Consider the following 23,386-nt stretch of genomic DNA (forward strand, 5'->3'; position numbering starts at 1 on the left):
AATGATCCATAGTCTTCAAATTTCTTTTTAAAAAGTTTAAATGTCCTGTGCATTCCTGTTTAGCCGCTCTATGTCAATACTTTTTACATTCACATTTCACTCCAATTACCAGCTCTGCATATTTAGAGGCTGAAATATCTGCACAGAAAACTTAAACTCACATCAGGTAGTTCTTGCCACCACAGATTGGCAAAGATTCATAGTTCTGCTGAAATGTAAACCTCTGTCCCCGTCTGAAGCGTATTAGAAGCCTTGAACAGGTTTTCTTCCAGAACTGGCCTCTATTTAGCTTCATCCATCAGCCCATCAACTCTGACCTGCTTTCCTGTCCCTGCTAAAGAAAACCTGTCACCGGAGCTTTAGATGTCTGCAGTTTACATCGGCCTCGTGCTGCTTCTCTACTTAAAGAGCTCTTTACTGTCTGTTAGTTGAATGGACAACCGTGTGTTTCTAGGTTTCAGGTTGTGCCAAACTCTTTCCATTTTCAGATTATGGATTGAACAATACTCTGTGGGACGTCTAAAGCTTGGGATAATGTTTCATAGCCTAACCCTGCATAAGGCACAGTGAGACTCTGTTTATTAAAAGGTGTTTTGGTTCTACTGGATTTTATTTAGGGTTAGACTAGATGCTAGATTAGTCCAACCCAAAGCGGGTACATCCAAATTACCCGCTTTAAAATCTGTGGAACTGATGTGAAATGATACTCTCGCCTCCCATTGCATATCACGAATCATATGAAAATCTTAACTGCAGTATAATGCTACATAAAAAATGTTAAACTGTTAAAACATTCAGTCCTTCACACATTCAGTGTTTAACAATGTGTTGAACATCCACTCATCTTTTCAAAAGGAACAGTATTTCCTTATAAGGAATATATCAGCTAAAAGTTTGGACAGCAATATCAGAGGGAACTTGAGGCCAGATCAGTCCTGGACAGGATGAGCAGTTCTCAGCAACAGTTCCAGGGGAAAAAAATGTTTTAGAGAAGAGAAAATGCAGATATTTATGTAATAAATGTTAAATGGATCTAAACTCATTGTCAGCTGAATTAGCTCTGACACAACAGATTAACAGGGAACCAGAGCTCCGGTCCTCCAGGACCAGACAGCGTTTTCGTGGAGCTGTCCAGTGCTGAAAACTAAACCATTCACTCCGGTTTTTAACCACAGCCTGCTGCTCAACGTGTGAATCGACCTTTTTAAATCGCCTTCCGCTCCATCCATCACCAACAGAGCCAACACATCTTCGCTAAACTGCGGCTGCGTGATCTTTGCGTGCGGTCGGTTGTGTCCACTCGTGTCTCTGTCGTCACGCATGCCTGGCGCGGCGTTCCAGATTAATGCCTCTGTGTATAATTAGATCCGTGAAATGTTTTTTTTCTTCTTCTTCTGTTTTTTTTATGGATTGGCCCACTTGTGCTCCTGTAGGAATCATCTCTGGGTTCTCGCTGCCACCTTGTGGACAGATTGTGTCCTGCACTTTGGATGTGTCGCAGGTTACATCAACACCTGCCGGTCTGCACATAAAGAAGGGCAATAAAATGTGACGGGGGGAAAATAATAAGACGTGGGACTGTGTATAAAATGGTTTTAGCGTTGCTAAACCATTTTAGCAACACTTAAAGAAAAAAAACCCTCATAATTTAAAGGAAGCACTCTTATCAGAGTGTTTCCTTTAAATTAAATGGGCCTAATTAAAGCCGTATTTGGGTGCTTTCTCTCATGTCGCCCCCCGCCCTCTCCCCCTTAGAACAAAACCAAATCTCCTCCTTTCTCCTCCCTCCTTCTTTCTCCCATCCAGATCCCACCTCACGTAGTGTGTTGTTCATAACACCAAGCATCATGTCCGTGACCAGGATCACAACCAGACCTGGATAGAAAACAATAACTACTTCGGGGAAAGTCGCACTTTGGGGGCCGAAAGCGGCGCCATTTGGAGCCAAACGCTCAGACAGTCTGCAGACAGTCTGCAGACAGCTGCTGCTGCTACTGCTGCTGCTGCTGCTGCACCGGGGGAGCTCGAGGTGCTGCTGGAGCTCCACGCTGTGACTCACCGGTGCGCAGAGGTTCACACACACAAGCAGACGCTTTTTTCCTTCTTTAAAATAAGAGCAAATCAAAGCTGCATCTTCACCGGTAAGCGGGGTCACCTTGACTGGGATCTATGGGAAGACTGGTGCACAGGTTTTCTCCTCTTCCTCGTGTCGGTGGAGAGGGAGCTCCCATTCAGGATTTATTCTGGTAATAAGTACACACTTTCCCCCCAAAAATTTATTTTTTTATTTTTTTTGGGTGGAGGTGGACTGACACTGTTCACCTGGACGCTCTTCAGCTCGGTAAGTGGATGTGCGCATTTGTCCGTCTAGACATTGTAAACTGAAGAAGCTCATTTATACCTGAGCTGCTCTAACAGGTGTTTTTTAATAGCTGATAACCGCTTCTTTTTCAGCTTGTGTTTAATTTGGACGTCTCTTTTATTTTTTAATTCTAAACACGTTACTTCTCTGTGAAAGAATAAAAACCCCTCTGTGTCATTTTCTGGTACATGAAATCACCTTGAACCTGACATTTGTCATTCAGGAGCTAAAACAGATCGTTGATGAAGTTGCTGATCGCACTATTAATTTATGAAGAGAATAAAATCAAAATAAAGTTTTATAAGCTTTTTTTTATTTCTTTCTTCCATTCTTGTTTTTTTTTTTTGGCTTTGTATTATTTTAGGATATTAAACATTTGCTGGTTATGATAATCGTGAATCTCTAACTGACCATTGAGCCAAAAATGATTATAATTAGCTATCATGAAATTGTAAAATTAAGGCTTCTGATGTGCAGATATTTTATTACATCTTGCAGATTTCAACCTAAACTTGTACGACAGAGTCCTTGTCTAGATTGATTATCTCTTTTTAGTTTTTGTTGTTGGGGGGGGTTAAAGGTTAATTTGTCATTTTCACCTACACTTCACCTTCTCCTCTTTGATCGCCTAAAGAGAATTTTCTTTATTTTTTTTTATTTTTTTTTTTAGGGGGCGGGAGGAGGAGAAGAAACGAAAGAAATAAAGAAAAAAAAAGTGACCAGGCTTTCTTGACTCTGGCTCAGGGTCTCTGGGAGTGATGGCGGCGCCTGAACCCTCCTCCTCTTCCTCTTCCTCCGGCGCTGGAGCGGATCCCAACTCGACAAATTTACGGCCGCCGGGCTCAAGTAGGTCCATCACCGATAAAATACCATTTTCACTTGTGCTCTTTACTTTGCTGCCATCGCCATTAATCATCTACATCGATGGGAGTGGTGGGGGTCGGGGGAGTGACAACATGCGGACCCCCCTCTCTTCCTGCTGACAGACAGCAAAACATGCCCTACAGTGATTACATGTTTTTAAAATGAATTTTATATATATATACTTGCATTGAGTGCCCGCATGGAACAATCGAGAATTGGCCCTGAAGTGCTCGCTAATTCAGTCATATTAATTGGACTCTAATGGCTCTCATGATCATTGTGATCTTCATTCTAGCAGGAACAGAGAGCGACCGACCACTCAGCCGCGCCGGCCCGGCTTTTCCCTGTCTGATGCTTGGAGTCTTTCCAAAATAACAATTAAATATGGAATAAAGCGAGCAATAAACTTATTTCTTGAATTATTTGATAGATATGAAAAAAAAGAATTTAATCTGTTGTATGAATTCAAAAAAGATTGATTTTCTTCTTTATTTTATTATTATTATTATTATTATTATTATTATTTATTTTTTTTGCTGTCAGCTGATATGTCTGATTAAAAGCGATAATTATGCCTTATTAGGCCCGTGATTTTTCTGTTTTTTTTCCAAAACTTCTGCAGCCTAAATGGTTTTTATGCTCTGAATCCTGCGTCCATTTGCACATCTGCTCATTTAGGTTGCCTTCTTCCTGATATGCCTCCAGCTTGCGAAAAATCTCTTCAAGTGCGCTGAGCAGTGGGGGCAATGATCTATCTAATGGTCCAAGGCAAGGGTTAAATTGGGATGCTGGAATTGGAATGATCACCTCCTCCCCCAATACCTCCCCTCTCTGAAATCCCCTTTCCTCTTCTCCCTGAAATCGCATGCTACTGAGAATTTCGCTTTTGCCTCCCCTCCAAGGTGCCCCATCCCCTCTGAGGCTGGAAGCCCTTGATAACGCAGTAATTCTCTATCTGTCACCAAGCAGCCGGCTGATGTCTGCAGAAGTACCGTTCGCCTTTTTTTAACCAGCGTCTTTTCACTCTATTAGACCAGCAAGCTACAGCGAGCTTAAACGTCTAATTAATGTGGAAGGCCCGTGGATGATGAAAGGGCGACGCACGGTTAACCATGCAGGCAAATCCAGATAAATACTATATATATATATATATATATATATATATATATATATATATATATATATATATATATATATATATATATATATATGCATCAATGTCTCTCATGCATGTCTCCATAAACAAAGCAAAACCAAAAACACTCAATATAGAGAATGAAGATAATATTACAATATTCTTTTTTTTTGTTTGTTTGTTCGTTTGTTTGTTTGTTTAGGTTATGATGCGTGGTGTGGAGTAGCTCATGGATGTACAAGAAAATTAGGCATGAAGATCTGTGGTAAGTTTATATATGTATATTTCAGGGACGTGCGTTGAGGCTCATAGCTGGTGAGGCACTGACTTAATCATCTTCAGATTTACAAATATAGACCCCCTGCATGTTATTGTTTATGTAAGGAAATTACGCGCATGTGGACAACGCTGGAGGGCAAAAAGACTATTTCCGTTCACTCAATCAAACTTGGACATGTAGATATTATTCATTTCGTGCTGTGCTCCACAGCGAAGGGAAAAACCGTTAAAGTACAACTCAAAACCACGTATTTCTCGCTCTCTGTATCAGCGCAGCTACGCGCAGACTCGTTGCCATAGCAACTGACAACAACGCCACAATAAAAAACACTCAAATATTTCCCACGCAAAAAGCAGAACATTCAGTCTGTTGCAGTAGTATTGTTTTAGTAATATTTTTGCGATTATTATTTAATTGCTGTGGTAAGAGGAGAAAACTATAAATATATCGCTGCACTTGACTTTACTGTACGGCTAGCTCCATGGCTAGCTCGCTTACAGTATCTTACTCTGCAGTTGTGGAGTCACAATGTCTGGGATCATGAGCGCCCCCTGCCATGAGGCAAGAGAATTGCCTGCCTCACCTCGTTTCTGATCGCTCTTCAGCACATGAAGCACGTTACGCACACAGTTCGTGACAAAAAAAAAACACTGTACATTATATACATAAGCTAAATTATGGAAAATCAGCTCATACATTAAATGTTTTTTAGCCATTTTATTGGCGACGTACAGACAGGAGGAACATGCTCTCAGAATGGCAGCCAGTGCAGTTAGCGAGAGGTTGCGCAATCCCAGGTGAGGCTCAGCTCGCTGCTGCCTCACCAGCTTCGCTTCCGAGCGTTTGAATGGGAAAATGCAGAAATTCAGCGATTTTGAAGAAAAAATAATCTGAACTTTTTTAAATTAAATGAAAAATAGGTATAGTACAAACCACAGGGTGAAAATAGCAATATAAATGATTTTATCATTATTATTTTTCCATGATTACAGGTGAGGCAGAGCCTCACCTGCCTCCCCTGACCGCACGTCACTGGTATATTTATTTCTGAATATTACACTGTAAATTGTTTGTTGTTAAAATAACAGCAATAAAGGGTGAATTTCAAATTACACTCTTACTGCTATCTAAAATACAACATAATTTGATGTTGAAGTTTATGGTAAGTCATGTCATGGCTGTACGTATGTATTAATTACAGGGAAATCATTGGCTCTGGTAAAAATTAAAAAATGACAATCAATCAAAATTTTCCACTTAAGCCTGTTTTACATCAGTGAGTAATGCTGCCCATTTTCTATTTTGGTCATTATTTTTAAATTACAGCAACCATTGTAAATCTACACCATCAAGATAAAAAAAAATTGTGCTGCTGGATATACAATCATTTTACTCCCTGCAGGAACACATGTGTTTATTATTTTAACCCTAATTGTAAATACAACAATTTGCTGTTAAAATGACCCAAAAAAAAAGGTTTACAGTTCAAGGAGAGATTGCAGTGCAGATGCAATTAATCACACTGTTACCTCTGCATTTTACTGTAGAGTCAATGTTAAACCATTTCAGCACAAAGCCTCAGTTCTGTGCAACATATTTATAGAAATAAACTACTAAAAATGATTGCTGCAAATATGTTGTGCAGCTCAGTGCATTAATTACAGAAAAAAACTATGTTAGCTCGTGTAAAAAAAAAACTCCAATCAAATCAAATAAAAACAATGATTGAAAAAACTAAAGTAATTCAAGAAGCGTGTTTTGTCCTCCAATATTACTGAAATTTAACTTACAGTAAACAATACATTGCAAATCTACATCAGTATGATGTTTGCGGAATATACAGCCCAAACCTGCTGAGAATAGTTTTACTGTGAAAATCTCTCCAACTTCACAGCTTCGTTTTGCTTCCATAGTAAAGAGTTGCTGTGAATGCACTAATTTACAGTTAAATCAACAAAACATGTTTTAGAGTGTAAGTAGACGACAAAGCTGTGTTTGACAGCATCCTTCATGACATCAGTCCACTGTTGTCCGCAGGACTAAAATTTCTATTTAAAAATGTAAAGAATGCAAAAAAATCATTTATTTATTTATTCTTTCTCTCTCTTAAATTGCAACCACATTTTAAATTCAACCGGCAGTGGAAAAGCGTCATCAGAGGTTATCATGTCCCCCTCCCCCTGTGCGGGAACAAATGAAAGAGGGAAATTATCTGGGATGGATTTTCCCATTTCTACTTTGAGAGTCTATTTTCAGTCTGACTCCGGCCAACCAAGGACGGGCTGACATCCACCATAATGTTGAATATCACGCATCAGTGCGCAGCGCAGCTTTCTGCTATGTTCCGCTTTCTGCTGCTTTTCATTACGAGTATTTAATTATTGTTGGTGGTTTAACCGCAACAAAACGAAAGAAGCAAAAAAAGTAAACAATAATATCTTAGGTAAAAATGATGCCGGCCTTTGAAATTTCTGTTGTTGCCCCGATAAGGCTCCTTAATCAGCGCGGCCTGCTGGAAGGCGCTGCTGCCGTTTTCTCTCACATCGGCTCTTGAGCTCCTTTCTGCGCACCGCTGTGAAAAATCTCACGCTTTTATGGGGATTTACAGCCTGTACACGACAGCGATTTGTTTTTGCTTGGCTGGAGTTTGGTGCTGATGTCATCGCCTGCTTCACCTTCCAGATCCCCCCCACCACCCCACCTCTTCCCCACCTCCAGCCTATAAATAGGGAACGGATGGCTCCCTTCACTCATAAAAAACAGACCGAGACGATACGTTTCATCCCCCCGGGGGAACAGGGGAGATTAAAAAAGAAAACACTTACCACTGAGCTTTGTTTTTTCCTTCTTTTTTTTTCTTCTTCTTTTTTTTACAAACATGTTTGGGCAGTGTGGTCATCCTCTGGACGCGTCTCCTTCTTGTAATCGTTTAGGATTTCTGCAGAAGAACAACAGTCTGGAGGAGAGGAGCAGGATTGTGAGCTCCCTGAAGGAGCGCACGGCCCAGAACCTGATGGCCTGCGATAACGCCGGAGGAGACGCGCGTTTCAGGCGGACAGAGACAGACTTCTCCAACCTGTACGCCAGAGGTAGGCTTCGGGAAACGATGGGATTTTGAAAGAAATTCAACTTTTAGACTTGTTGCAGTTGGTGGAGAAGCGGATTTGTGATGAAATACCAAAAATAAAAATAAAGCTCACTTAATGAAACTGGTGTTAAAGGCAATTCCTCATTAAATTTTGCAACTGAAGTTGAGTTGATTCATAGCAAAGTAAAAATTAAATACAGAGCAAATTTGAGCGTCCAGAGTGACGATAGAGATTTGATTGAGATCAATTATCGTTAATAATGTTCTCAATTCATAGCTGCAGACCTTTGCTGAGGTGTTGACAATCCTTGGATTGTAACATTGCAATAACAAAAAACTAAAAAGTATGGCACGCATTTGAATTTTAATTTTTTTAAATAATTCTGATACTAATAAATAAATCCAGTTCAGCCTTCAGACTTCACATAATAAGTCAAAAATGTTCTGGAACAATCAACAGGAAAATATTTAATCATGGACAAAACAAATCCAACTTTCCTATAAAAGTGGCAAGAAACAACATTTGTTGACAGAAAGCTATAAATCTTGTTTGCAAGACATGAATAGGACACAACAAACATGTGGAACATTGCAATGTCTGATCATACAAAAATTAAACTTTTTGTTGCATAACTGAAATATAGTTATAGCACAAATTAAGAATGAATGTCACCCCGAGAGCACTATCCACATGGTGGTGGTGGTGGCAGGTTGAAAACAGGAAGAAAACAGGTTGAACAGCAAAAGACTGGAGTGAATGTTCTTAAAGGAGCCATGCAAGGTTTACTAGCTTTTCAACTATCCATCCATCCATTTTCTAACACCCTTGTCCGTAATGGGGTCAGAAGGGGTCCTGGTGCTATCTCCAGCTAACGTTCCGGGCGAGGGGCAGGGTTCACACTGGACAGGTCGCCAGTCCAGGGCAACACAGAGACAGACAGGACAAACAACCATGCACACACACACTCACACCTAGGGAGAATTTAGAAAGACCAATTAACCTGACAGTCATGTTTTTGGACTGTGGGATGAAGCCGGAGTGCCTGGAGAGAACCCACGCATGCACAGAGAGAACATGCAAACTCCATGCAGAAAGACCCCGGGCCGGGAATCGAACCCAGGTCCTTCTTGCTGCAAGGCAACAGTGCTACCAGCTGCACAACTGTGCAGCCCTGCTTTTCAACTAAGAGACACAAATTCAACAGAAATTTGGGAATGCAACTGGCTGAAGATCCTTAGCTAGATAACCTTTTACCAGATGGTGTAAAGTATATGGCGGAATCTGAATTTGTCTGTGTATTGAACTGATTAGGTATTTCCATATAGATGATGATAGTTGTTGTGGACTGAATTGAAACCTTTCCCATTTTGCAGATCTGTTACCATCGAAGAATGGAGAAGAGACGACCTTGCAGTTCCTGTTGGAGGTTGTGGAAATCCTCACCAGCTACGTCAGGAAGACCTTTGACAGATCCACCAAGGTCCTTGACTTCCACCATCCCCACCAGCTGCTGGAGGGAATGGAGGGCTTCAACCTGGAGCTCTCCGACCAGCCCGAGTCTCTGGAGCAGATCCTGGTGGACTGCAGGGACACCCTGAAATATGGAGTGAGAACAGGTAGGAGGCCAGAGAACTGCAGCCGGGTTGGTAGCTTGCATTAATTCACAGCTTTATCACCCTCAGGCCACCCCAGGTTCTTCAACCAGCTGTCCACTGGATTAGACATTGTGGGCTTGGCAGGAGAGTGGCTCACCTCCACAGCCAACACTAATATGTGAGTACAGTTGGGATAAATCACATTGTATTTGTTCCCATTTGCTTTCCAATGGTCCATGAAGAGTGGACATTATCAGCTGGAGGAATAGTTGAAGTGACGGACAGTAATTACTGTCTCTGGCTGAAGAAAACCCCAGAACTCCCTAATGGACTGTCAGTCAAGCACGGAGATAAAAGAACACAAACGAGGACATTAGTGTAGCTACGCCCCTGCACTGTTGTCGATACTGGCCTGTGCTTATAGGAGGTGGGTGCATAATTCAACCCTGCAGGCAAACTAAATTGCATATTGATTAGCGTTCACAGTTTACATGGTGTCTTTGTTTCATGTTATGCCAGTTCCTGTGACATAACAAAATGGAAAGAAACAACCTCAGCTCACTCTGAGCCGTGTGTGCACAGTGTGAGCAGCATCCCCGGGTCTCTGTGGGAGGTTCTGTCCTGCAATAAATCATTTTCATGCTAACTACGCCCCTTCCTTCGTTTTGTGCGACTGTCAATCACAGAATCCTTCATTTAGCTACGCCGGTGGTCATCATGGTGGATGCATTTTGCAGCAGTGTACCTCATAAACAGATACAGCCCAATGTATGACTGTGGAGATAACGCCAGCTCAGGGTTCCCAGAGTTCCTACAGCCTAAGATCAATACCATAAACCAGAGATTTATGCCTCTATTGTTCACCCTTTACAACTTTAGCACCCCGATCGCTAAATCAAACTATCAGTGTAGAACTGAAACAAAGGACTTGCGGAGAAAGTCAGAATTAAAAGCTTTATACTTTGCCCATAAAATAATTTTTAAAAAAAGAAACAAAATACTAAAGTAGTTCTGCAGAAATTATTCTCATTCATTGGATCTTTTATTCATTAGGTGACTTTAGACAAAAAGCAGACTGTATCCACACAAAACACATGGTTGACACAAAAAGAGATACTTAAGATATAACAATCTATTTTTGTCTTAATAATAAAAGATCTTTAGTTAATCAGCTCCTTACCCTTGGTTAAAGATTAGTTATAAGCCATAAATAATGATAGATTAATGGTTGTGAGATAGACAAGATGGATTTTCTTTTGTAGTAATTAACATTCTGTAAAACAAGACACCAAATCTTTATCAGTTTATTATAGTAAAGACATAAATTACACTTTTTTTTCCACTTAATAAAGGTGAATTGTAGGAAGGTTGTGCATCTAAGAGTACTAAGAATGATTTTCAGAACTTCCCACAACACTGTATTTTACATTGTGAGTGGTGTGTTCACAGTAATGTGCTGCATCTTTCATCAACACATCCTGTTTTGCTTGTGAGTCAGACAGTGCAGTGTAATTCTCACCAGAACTTCTTGTTATGTTTGCCTTATGTGAAAAGTCTTACATCTTTCAACAAAGTCTATACTTTTGGAAATCTTCCATGAAGACCAAAGTTGTGATTTTTGTCAACAGAACTCAACAAAACTAGTGTGTTTTTACTGGCATTATGTAAAACATAGATGAACTAATTACATGATTTCCAAACATAGTTGGTTGCACTGGATTTTATTTAGGAGTATCAGAGTAAAGTGGGCTAAACACAAATGCCAATCACACATTACAGATTTGTATCAGCAAGAAATCTTGAAAACCCCAAAACATTTTTTTTCCTTTATACAACCATGAACTTCTCTATTAGATGAAATTTCTATGAGAGACATTGATGCATTGGTTGCAATGTGACAAGATGCAGAAAAGATATTTAATTTTTTAAGGCACTGCATTTCAGTAACCTTTGCGTAATACAATTTATCTGCTTAAAATAAACACCTACATCCAGTTTTACAGATGCTAAAACGTAGGGAAAAGTCAAATGACTGGCATTAAATCAGACCGTGGAGTTCTTCTTTAGTCTCAAACTGTAAAGCTTAAAGTTACAACTCTGAAAAATCATTCTGTTATTGTTAAACACAACAATAAGTCCTTGCATTGGTCCCTTGCATAAAAGTCCAGTAAAATACATTGAAGTTTGTAGTATTAATGCGACAGAATGGGAATATTTTCAAACATTATGATGATATTGCAGGATACTCTCTGGCTTTATTCTTCATAAGCTGAGATAAATATTATACATCTCTATCAAACCTTAAAAACTGTCCCATCTTTTCTCAGTGGCAACATCCCTTCTAACCTGCATGAGGTTTCTTACGCTCCAATTTACCTTTATTAATTACTCCATCACTTCTAATTATCCCAGATAAATATCGACTGACACTAATAGACTGACAATCACATTCTGCTCTTTCATAATCAGAGTAACTGTGGCCTGTCTGCAGGAATGAGTGCAGCAAAATTAACGCATGACATCTGTGACTTGTTTGCTTTTGGTCTGCACATTTGCCTCTGCTGAAGATGCCGAGCCATATTGCAGACGTAATGGAATCTTCCTCAGATTCATTTTACTTGCTTTGCATGAACGGACGGTACACTTATGTAATTAGAGTGTCACTGGTCTGGAAAAGATGGATTAGTCTGCCAGTACTGTAATTCCAAATTGACTGTGTCGCAGAGAGGCTTCACAATGCGTGGCTCGTTTGAACAAGCCCCATGTGCTCTGAGGAGATAAAAGAAATTCATTGAAGTCTTTGGAGTACAAAGCACCACGTTATTGTTATCAGTTCTGCACAATTTTAACCAAATGGTGCATTTTAAAGAGAGAACGCAGCAATAAAATGGCTTCTATTCATCAGATTGTAAGTGTCTAAGAATACTCAGAATATAGATACAATTAATTATTGTCATTTGCATACAACAACCTAAGTATATATATATTTTGGTTTATTCAACTGTGTTTGGGGGAGAAATAAGAGGTAAAAATTCAAAATGCTGTAAAAACAAAAAGTGAAATTAGTTTAATAGCTGTTCTACAGTCTGTCTGGAGACAGAAATCTTGGGTTAACATTGAAGTAAAAGTCTCATGATTCTGTTTGTCATGGTGCGGTGCAGTTTCTCTGATGACAGTTGTTTTTATCTTAATTGCAAAACATATATACATATATGTATAGTACAGTTTTGACCTAATTATTCCTCTGAATATGTTATTTTTTCAGCAAATTACCTTTTCTTAGTCTATCGATTAATCGATTACTAAAATATTTGACAATTATTTCAATAATCAGTTCATCACAATTAATCTGATTGATAATTTCAGCCCTAAAATGTTCCTGTAGAAGGTGTTCAGAGTCTCTGATGGTTTTCAGAGCAGCAGATCTGAAACAGGTCCTGATAAATGATAGCGACAACTTAAACTTCTCAGGTCCCCTCGCTATCTTCTGCAGGGCTTTCTCATTTGCAGTTTTACAGCTGGAACGCCATTTCAGTTCCAATTTCCTCAGAAAGTGGTCTCAGCCAAGAGCGTTTCAGGAAAGCTTCATTCAGGAACTCAGCGCTGATCCTGTGACCTCTGGAAGTCAGTGTCCATTTGAAACCTAAAACAGAGCTGTGTGTTATGCAGGAAAACTCTGGGTTGTTTTTTTTTTTAATCACAAGTAAATGTGATCATTTTGTCTGCTTTAGGTTCACTTATGAGATCGCCCCTGTTTTTGTGCTAATGGAGCAGCTGACGCTCAAGAAGATGAGAGAGATAATTGGCTGGCCAAACGGAGAGGGAGACGGAATATTTTCTCCAGGTAAAAGGACAACCAAAGAGCTTAAAAAGAAGACAAATCTTGATAAAAACAAAGCAAAATTCAGTCCAATGTGCTGCTTGTTATTGCAACATTTGTCAATGTGCCCACGTATACGGCCATTTGGTTTTGGTTCATATTAAATAGCTGAAAATTTGCACTCTTTTGGACTTGATAGGCGGTGCTATCTCCAACATGTACAGCGTGATGATTGCCAGATACAAGTCCTTCCCTGAAGTCAAGACCAAAGGCATGGCAGCTGCACCCCGACTGGTGCTCTTCACATCTGAGCATGTTAGTTCAGCACTTCTCCCTGATCATCTCAGCAATTTAAACATGCTAACTTAAGCTTACAATAAGCTGGATCCATTCATTTGATGGTGTTTTTGTTCCTGCAGAGCCACTATTCAATCAAGAAAGCAAGTGCAGCTCTGGGCTTTGGAACAGAGAACCTTATCCTACTAAAGACAGATGAGAGGTTTGTTTTGTGTTTGATATAGTTTGGAAACATATTATAATATATGGAATACTGATGCTGGTTTTATTTACAGAGGGAGAGTCATTCCTGCTGATCTGGAGGCAAAAGTAATTGAGGTCAAGCAAAAGGTAAAAATAGACCTCTGACAACACCTCACCAATCAGCTGTTTCCCCTCTGTCCAGTACTTCCTGTAATCAGAGACACTCACATGAGCTTCAGCTTTGTGTGCCGCAGCAAATATGCCACTTTAATGCGACCACTGCTGCTGTCATTTCACATTATGACGCTGCAGCCTTAAAATTTCTCTCCAAGAAGTAATTTCTATAGAAGAAATGAAAGTAGAGTACCAAAGAGGGATGCTTTTGCAGATAATTTTCTTCTCTGCCCATCTCTTTGATATTAATAATCACATGGAGCAAAAAATCCTGTTAGACCAAGTCCTCTGTTTTCTTCTGCTTTTTAGGGGTACGTTCCAATGTTTGTGAACGCCACTGCTGGCACCACTGTCTACGGAGCCTTTGACCCCATCAATGAGATCGCAGACATCTGTGAGAAGTATAACATATGGCTTCATGTAGATGTAAGGGAATATGTAATTTCTACCTTTTAACTAACTAAAGAATACATGTTTGCCATCCGTGGTACAACTTGCATCAGTGTTTCCAGTGTTATTACACTACAGCATGTTGTGCTGTGCAGGGTGCATGGGGAGGAGGCTTGCTGATGTCCAGGAAACACAGGCACAAGCTGAATGGAGTAGAAAGGTAAAACATCCTGTTGAGGTAACGGCATGTTCAGTACAAAAAAAGGATTGTGTTTGCAGTCCTAAAAAAAAAAAAAGATGAAGAAAACTGAACTGCTATAAAGCTGTTTTAATTTTTTTGTGTGCCATGCATGCTGGTGTTTCTAAAACACTTTATATAAGTCTAAACATACAGAAATAAAGCACAATTTGTTCATTCTTTATAGTATGCCATTGTTTTGTATATTCCTTGAGCAATGCAATGGAAAAGGCAGTGGCACAGTATTTACATTGTGCCACTATGTAAAAATGTAAAAACACTTGTTATTGTCTCTTTTTCCATCCTTAGAAGTGACCTGACCATCATGGGCATAAACATTTGATGATTGCCACCTAGTGGCTAAACCACTATTGACTAAATAAATCAGAAAATAGGCAGAGTCCCCCTGCAAGCTCACAAGCTTTTATAATGCTGAGTTGAGCAAGAGAAGTGATATTACTAAGATTTGGGAAACATTTATTTAGATTTTATAGCAGCTAGACCTATGTCCATTCTTTATTGTATCCAAAGTGAGATTCACCTGCCTTTACTATTTTTTTTTTTTTACATTACTATAGTATCAGATATGTTGAAAAGTGATGCTATTTTTTTATTTATTCTGCTGATAATTACTTGACCACTCAGGGGCTCTCGCATAGGACTGAAAAATCTGCCTAGTATACCCATGACATGTCACTAGTTCACTGCATCAATAAATATTAAAGAAGTACATAAAGCAATGTTTTTGGTTGTTTTTTAGTATGATGAATATGCTACTAAACTGAGAGAACCCCAAATATCTTATTATGCATAGATCAAAATCAAGATTCAATCTGGAAACACCCCATATGATTCCCAACACTGCAGCTTCTTCCTTTGACAAGTATTCCATTGGTCACTCTAGCTGAAATTACATCTGTATATGTTTTTAGCTTGCTGTTTGTCTTTGCAAACTTGACACACTCAATCCCTCACAGAGATGTGTTTACTGTTTCCATATCTGTGCAGGGCGAACTCAGTCACCTGGAACCCTCACAAGATGATGGGAGTGCCACTGCAGTGCTCTGCCATTCTGGTCAGAGAGAGGGTAAGTCTGTGTCACCCACTCTTCCATCGGTGAAGATACTATGATCAGTGAAGTTGAACACAGCACTCTTTCCTCCTGTTTATCCCTCATCTTTATTGTTCCCACTGTAGGGACTTTTACAAGGCTGCAACTCTATGTGTGCGGGCTACCTGTTCCAGCCAGACAAGCAGTACGATGTCACATATGACACGGGGGACAAGGCCATTCAGTGCGGACGCCATGTTGATATCTTTAAGTTTTGGCTCATGTGGAAGGCAAAGGTGAGCAATTATTTGATTTAGCTCACTGCCAGACTCTAACATATGAAAGAACTGACGGTAATTTCATTTTCTTTTATCCACAAAAAAGGGAACAGTAGGATTTGAGCAGCACATAGACAAGTGCTTGGACCTGTCGGCTTACCTCTACGACAAAATAAAAAACAGAGAGGGATTTGAGATGGTGTTCAAGTCAGAGGTAAGATCTAAACGGTTTTCATGCGGCTCTTTTCACAAGAGCTTTATCAACCTGCAAAATAATGAGGCAATATTCATAATTTACCCCGGTTTCAGCACTGATTAGATCACTTTACTTTGCTGACACAGTAACAAGCTGCACCCATTCCAAATGTTGTTTTCTCTTATCAGCCGCAGCACACTAATGTCTGCTTCTGGTACATTCCTCCGAGCCTTCGTGGCATGCCTGATGGGAAAGAGAAGCGCGAGAGACTGCACAAGGTAATGACTCATTAATCTGCAAATTAAGTCTCTTTTCAAACTTCTCTCCTCTCGTGTGGCTCATTCATAAAGACACACACGTGGCATAGGGGGGGAAAAACAGGCATAATGGTTTACTGTGCCATGCAAAGGAATTCACAGTCTTGTACCTTTCACTTTTACTCACATTACAGTCACAGATTTTAGCATATATTTTTTTTATTTCATGTGACAGGACATCACAAAGAGATGTGTTACTTTGAAGCAGAAAGAAAGTAAAATATGATTTTCAACAGTTTCAGCACAATATGACCAGAAAAAACTTGAAATGCATTTGTATTTAATCCCCCTGAGTCAATACTTTGCAGCACATTTCTGCTCTATGGCGCTTCAAAACAAAAATAATTTGTTACTACAATATTTACTATGGGCAACTTGTTTTCATTTTTAAATTCCTCCAGAAGGCACCGCAGAGCAGATTTCTAACTGTACAGTATCTGCAACAGGTGGCTCCCAAGATCAAGGCCATGATGATGGAGTCGGGCACCACTATGGTGGGTTACCAACCACAGGGAGACAAAGTCAACTTCTTTCGCATGGTCATCTCGAACCCTGCAGCCACCAGGTCAGACATCGACTTCCTGGTTGAGGAGATTGAGCGACTGGGCCATGAACTGTGAGAGTCTACAGCAGATTGTATTCTCCGACATTAACAAGTGCTGTGCTTGGCTTTACCCTTTGTCTTTTCAACACAGTAAAAATTTTTGCCTACCAGTATTTTCTGGCAGTGCACAATTAACAGTAATGTACCCCATGTGTTTCTGTCGGTTTTGTCTTTAGCTACGTTGATGTATGTATTGAAAACATTTGCACATCTGACAAAAAAAAAAAAAAAAACACAGCGGCATTCTCGTCTATTATGCAAAGTGGGAATAAACCACAATAAGGTGAAAAAATTGAAATGGGGTCATTTTCGTGTAGAAATAATCTGTTTACAAAGAAAATGAAATATTGTTAGAAAAAGAGCATTCAGTAACACACCTAGCACATTAAATGATTTTAAGACATGAAGTTAAGACAAGAATAAGAAGGAATAAAAATCTGGAGATTTAATCTTTTATTGTAATTTTTGCTAAGAAAATCATTGACAAGAAATCTAAGACAAGATTTAAAATTCAGACAGAAAGAAATGAATCCATTAAAATGTGTGCAAGTACACAAAAGATGGTGTTTTAAAACGTTTTAGAGCAGCATCAATGCTAAAAGTCTGGTTATAATCGTTTGAACAGCTAAAAACTCTGCACATCTAGCATTTTCTCTGGATTTCTGGCAAACAACGTTTTGATGGATTTATCCACTTAATTTTACATAAGCAAGAACCATCGTAAGTTTTCATAACTGAGGATTCTAATAAAAGTATTATTTGCAGTAGTATTGCTATAGAGGGGGACAGGCGTTAAAAACAGAATTTCTCTCTGTTCTTCTTGTTCATGTAAAAGTTAGTATTGGCCTGACAGCACAGCTCCCTATTGCAGGCAAATAGAAAAGCAACACTTAACCATTTTGTTTTGATAAAATGAGTGAGTACTCCTCAATGCTGGTGTTGTTGAGGATACTGGTTCAATGCTGGAGGTTCATAGCAATCAGCGCTTATGCGTTTTCATCAGAAACCAGTACTGAGAGCTAAAAATATTACCCTGTTTTTTGCGATCTGAGACAAGCATTAACTTCTATTGTAACTGTAGGGGGCGCTGTTTCATACAGAATAATCACATACAGTCCTGAAACATTGTTTCCCCCATAAGAGATTATTTTCCTTTTTCTTACTGTTCCATTTTTTTCTCACAGTTCATATATATTTTAAAGCATATACTTTGCAGGCCCCAAATGAGGTGTGGAGAGTTTTAGAATATGAATCTTGAAAAAATAAATAATTATTTTTTTGTGTTCAAAACAAAAATGTTACTTTTTTTTTTTACCTGATGTCCGATGAAATAATAAAATTACAAAAAACATGCACAGACGCCATGACAAAAGGACCTCTTTTATTAACACCTCATATACTTTATACTACCAGTTTTTCTAGAATGGAAATGCTGAGAAAAGTTCAATTCATTAGCATCCAGATGTGGATATGTGTAGCAAGTGAATTATACTGAGAAATACTGTAAAGCCTATCAATTCAGAAAGTGCTTACATTAAAAAAAAGTTGCCTCCCCCTGTGCCTGTAAAGCAGCCACAAAGAATGTCCCTCAATGTGTTATCTGTGTTAAAAAGACAATATTCCAATATATTTTCAGACATAGTAAATACAATTATAAGAAATCTTCACAACATAGACAAAAGCATATATAACAGAAATGTAAAACATGTAATAATTGTTATCTGTGTTGTATTTATCGAGCCAGTTGGGACGTCACAGCAGTTGCTGCAACCGACTGCAGTGACTTTTGTGTAGATTTTGTCTCATTGCCTCTGCGCCAAATATGTCCTAGAATCACAACCAACAAATTCTGTATGTAAATCAAATATTCAGTTTACTGTGTGACAGATTATTGGATTTATATAGAGAGACTTTTATTGTGTACAGTATATATTATCCTTTGTTTGGAAAAAACTCTGCTGTAAAACATGTGTTGGTGTGTTTGTGAACCAAAGAAGAATTAGGTTACAGTCATGAATATTCTCACGGAAATGGATTTAACTTTGACTTTAGTGCAAACGTGGAACCATGCAGTGTTGTTGGGATCCATTGACTGAATGTCATCAAGGCTCTCTGGCAGTCCGGCTGCTGCTGACAAAAAGCACATTACAGAATCATGTTAACGGGGCAGCTTTAAATTTAGAGACATATGATTGTCTGTACTATATAATGTGAAGTGGAGTATAAATATAATATGCAAAATTATGATGGGTTAGTGCTTTCTGTAGGCATCATTTTATGTTTTAAAAAACTCTGCGGTTGTTTATCATTAAGCATTTTTGCTTGAACCAAGTAATGTATTTGATACTTACTAAGACTGAGTAAACACCTGTACATTCCTGATTTTTGTGGGGATGAAATGTCCCTTGTAGTACTTAATGTTGGCACTTTAACATGACTAAATAACTGCTGTATTCACAAAACTAATAAAGACATGAGCTGTAGATCATCTGCAGGCACAGGTATCTGTGGTTTCTTTGAAAGACTTAAGGATCCGATGGAAAAAAATAAATAAAAAAATAACCACAAATGGACTCTGACAGTAAGAGCACAGCTGGGCAATGAAGTATGGAAGAATGGAATGAGGATGCAGAATTTCACAAAATGTAAGGTTTTTAAAAAGTGCCACGAGGAACTGTTGATTCTGCTTCATGCATATTTTGGTAGACGACATCACAGCAGGCTAAATAATGGTACAATTAGTACATATAATAGCAGATAAGAATTTTTGTTTTGATATTTTGAGATATTTTCAGATCCTTCTCAAACTGTGCTCTTTGTATTTTTCTATCAGGTTTGTTTCTGTGCATATTTTCCTCTTGTAAAATAAGGAAACACATTATTCCGCTTGCATCACCTTAAATAGCGTCATGATTAGCCAGTGCAGCACAATGCATGCAGGCTGAACTCACCGTTTGAGCTTAACAAAGCTATGTGGTTTCTTCATGCGTCTTCGATGAGGTGCTAACTGGAATGATGGTGACGGTAACAATATATGGGGTGAATGCATGGACTTGGCTAATTATACAGAGAGTTTTTCTTTGAGGAAGATGCAGGGTGCAGCTGGGATGGATCACCAGCCTATTACAGGATGCTCACTTCTGAGGACCAGTTCATCAGATAAGGATTTGACCTGTGGATAGAAGCTGGAGTATCCTAATAGATACTCATGCATGCAAGTGGAGAAAATGCAGAAAGATCCCGAAACGAACCCAGGACCTTCTAGCTGCGAGATGGAACAGCAAGCAGCTGCAGCTCTGTTCAGGTCACGTCTGCTGTCACTGTTTGCTGAAATGGCAGGTTTTACACCATATTATTCAAATATTATCATTGCAAAATAAAGGCTGTGCATGTTAACCTTAATATGTCGAAAATATTATTTCATCTACAGCATCAAATCTTTGGGTTGCATAAAAGTTCGAGTTCTTTATTTAAACATTTTTGGTCGGTTTTTTTCAGAACCTCCTCTCAGTCCTGTTAGCACCATTAGTCAGATTAATTGTCCCTAAGAGACTTTTTTAAGTGATTGATAATCTTCCATCCGAAATTTCATGAGCCCCCAAAGCCATTCTCCTCGTTTCTCCCTTTCCTCACATTTTTTGTCATAAAATGCATTCGACTGTGATCTCTTAACATTTACCCCCGCCCCAGCCCCCTCCTCCTCCTAACTCCCGTAGAGCCTATTTCAAGGATCTGCCTCGCTGTGTTTTATCTCGACACACTCACAAAAAGATCGACTGACTGTTTGAGCAGCTCTCCTCCCTTCCTCCACCGGGCCGACGCTATTTCTTTGTTTCATGCTTCAGTGCAGCAATCATTACAGACCTGATGTCAATGGAGGTTTTTGTGAAGCTGCAGAAAAGGGTGGAGGGAGCGACCACTGAATATCACCTCTGACTTCCTTCTACAGGAGGAGTAATTTCTGCTTTTGTTTGGTGCTTTTAGAATGATTGTATCCGTGGAGGTTAAATGTTCCTAAAGCATAATAATGCAGCTAATTTGGAGGCAGCTGCAGGAGAATATTATGATTGAATGCAAATGGAAAGAGGGTTTTATAGCTCCTGCAGTCAGTCACAGTCTGGTGGGTTTTGGAGTAAATCAATGTTCCATATCAGAGTCAATCAACTCGTAATATGTGCCATTAAATCTGTATAATGCTTAATCTTTTTTTTTTTTTTTAAACGGCAACATGGAGTTAAAATAAGAATCTGAAAAAACTTTGAAAAAGGTTTAAACTGTTACTGATGAATATGCAAATGTGGTCTAAGTAAAATTATTATTTAAACAATTTAAGAGACAAAGACATGACATTCTTCTGTCACTTTAAACCAAAGTGTTTTTTTTTTTTACTTCAATCATCTAAAAGGAAAAAATAGACGATGGATGTTTTCAAAATGGATTCTTCAAAACTTTAACCCATCAATCTGCTGCGGTGTGCAGATTATTTTTCACATGTCCTGTCTCTGCATTTCAGATGTACCATGTGATGAAACTGGTTGCCAACATCATTTTTGGTTTTTTTTTATTTGATGACTCCCCACTCACCCTCTTCTACTGCCGCCCTGTGCAGCTGCCCATATCAAGCCCTCCACTGACAGCAGGGCATCTAGTTGTTGCAGCTATTTCTGGATGGTGGCTTGGCTGACTCAGACTGTAAACTTTCGAAAGTGTCTCTGCTCTGGTCTGTTCTGGTCTGCACACAGATGATTCAGCCCTAATCAAAATAAGTCCAAGACAAGTCTTTAGAAGAGAAAAAATGTCATGTTTTCCTTTAAAAGATATTAGTTTGGCGGAAACTTTAAGGAAGGTTTCCATATTGAGTCACTGACCATCTTCTCCTCTGCATTCTTATCTTCCCTTCCCTGTCTCTCTCTCTCTCTCTCTCTCTCTCTCGCTATCTCATGAATCCGTGGAGCTTGTCAGTCCTTCCCTGATGTGCTAAATATATCTCCCGCCTTTGGGAATCACTGCCACATTAGTTTCCTGATAGATACTGACGCTCCCATTGTGTGAGGGAAGTCTAATGAAAAGATGATATTGACTGCAGGCTGCCTGCCAGCCCTTCCCCCTCCTTCATCCTCACGTTGCTCACACACACAACTAAGCAGACTAAACGCTTCTCTTTGAATTAGCTTTAAGCCTACATTATCATTATTGTTAGTTTTGATAACAGCTTTGCTTGTGAGAGTGCTCTATGCACAAAGAAGAAGAATCTCTCATTAGTTAATTCGTCTATAGGTACCAACATAATTTGAGCAGTTTTATGGTTAAACCAAACACTAACTGCACTTGACTAAACACTGATAACCGGATCAATTCTAACACCTTAAGGCCTCCATCTGCTGAGCTAATTATAATTGGTTACACTTATCTAAATGGCCTTCTCTTGATGATGATGTGTCCATAGACTGATTAATATTGGTGGAGACTGAATGTTAAGATGTAGATTAATAACTTGTCCATTTCCTTGCAAATCTAATTTATCATTCCTTTGAAAAAAGGCTTCTAGTAAAACAACTGAGTGTTTTGGGGGGCAAATGGGATATGAGCCCCTGGGCAGACATACTGTAGCTTACTGACTCCGAAAAAGCAAGATTATGTTGGCAGGGGATTGTTAAAGGCTTGACAAAGAAAACAAGCTGTTTTCTGCAGGATCAGTGAGTCATTTCCACTTCCTCTAAAAAAAAAAAAAACTCAGCAGACTAGGAGGGAAAATATGTGATGATGTTCCAATTACAATGTCAAAGTTTCCATACTCCTTGAACTTCTCCACCTTTTGTCCATTTGGAACCAGACTTCAAAGTATTTTCTTCAGTTTTACGTGATGCACCAACACAAAATAAAGCGTAATTACAAAGTGGAAAGAAAATAATACGTGGTTTCAAGGTGAACAAATAAAAATGTGAAAAGTGTTTCTGGCAGCTGTGTTCAGACCCCTATTTTATAATATCTCTTAAAAAAATATAATAAATCGAGCACAACCAGCTGCCTTCAGAAGTCAAGTATTTAAATATACTCCATCTGTGTCTTAACCGGACATTTGGAGCAAAGAAGGATTATCTTCTGTTGGGCTTTCATATAAAAACCTAACAAAAACGGTTAAACTATAAGGTAGCAATGTGAGAAAATGTGGAAAAGTTTAAGTTTATACGTAATGTTTATGCACAGTGATAGGCTTTTATTTAAATCGGGTTTGCGCTTTCTCTCTGCCTCCTTGTGGAGCAGAAAGCGAATACATCAGCATTTATATATATTTATACATTTATATATACAGAGGATATTTTTCTTGCATGATGGATTTTTGTGGTTAAAGTGACAAAATAAAATGGTAATACACTTTTTTTTTCAGTTTTAGTAGTAAAATCTTGAGGGAGTGCAGAATAATAATTTTAGTGCAGCGACCCAGAGCAGTGGTCTTATTGTTTCAAGGCATCACCAAGCAGCTGCTCAACTCTGGAGTTTATTTATCTACAA

At 39.0% G+C, this 23,386-nt stretch overlaps 1 protein-coding gene across 2 annotated transcripts; it reads left to right on the top strand.

Annotated features, from left to right (window-relative positions):
• The first annotated feature begins 1,797 nt into the window (after positions 1 to 1,797).
• gad1 (glutamate decarboxylase 1) lies at positions 1,798 to 19,367 on the top strand. 2 transcript variants are annotated; one of them, XM_023337311.1, is made up of 17 exons: positions 1,798 to 2,341; positions 3,033 to 3,208; positions 4,564 to 4,626; positions 7,575 to 7,730; positions 9,104 to 9,346; positions 9,413 to 9,503; positions 13,057 to 13,169; positions 13,345 to 13,460; positions 13,565 to 13,644; positions 13,718 to 13,772; positions 14,109 to 14,225; positions 14,345 to 14,409; positions 15,436 to 15,514; positions 15,625 to 15,774; positions 15,863 to 15,970; positions 16,141 to 16,230; positions 16,716 to 19,367. In XM_023337311.1, exons 2-17 carry the CDS (start codon positions 3,121 to 3,123, stop codon positions 16,887 to 16,889), a joined length of 1,788 nt encoding a protein of 595 aa, XP_023193079.1. In that variant the 5' UTR covers positions 1,798 to 2,341; positions 3,033 to 3,120; the 3' UTR covers positions 16,890 to 19,367. The 2 variants fall into 2 exon arrangements, with proteins under 2 accessions (XP_023193079.1, XP_023193080.1); XM_023337312.1 differs by having other exon boundaries at positions 3,107 to 3,208.
• Positions 19,368 to 23,386: the final 4,019 nt, after the last annotated feature.

The sequence above is a fragment of the Xiphophorus maculatus genome, chromosome 7, assembly GCF_002775205.1.
Source record: "Xiphophorus maculatus strain JP 163 A chromosome 7, X_maculatus-5.0-male, whole genome shotgun sequence".
NCBI lineage: Eukaryota > Metazoa > Chordata > Actinopteri > Cyprinodontiformes > Poeciliidae > Xiphophorus > Xiphophorus maculatus.

Bases quoted from the DNA above. Each gene is read 5' to 3' on its own strand.
- gad1 (XM_023337311.1), top strand. From the start codon at position 3,121: ATGGCGGCGCCTGAACCCTCCTCCTCTTCCTCTTCCTCCGGCGCTGGA. The intron at 3,209-4,563 runs GTAGGTCCATCA...TTGTTTGTTTAG, and splicing joins TTTACGGCCGCCGGGCTCAA to GTTATGATGCGTGGTGTGGA. The intron at 4,627-7,574 runs GTAAGTTTATAT...GTAATCGTTTAG, and splicing joins ATTAGGCATGAAGATCTGTG to GATTTCTGCAGAAGAACAAC.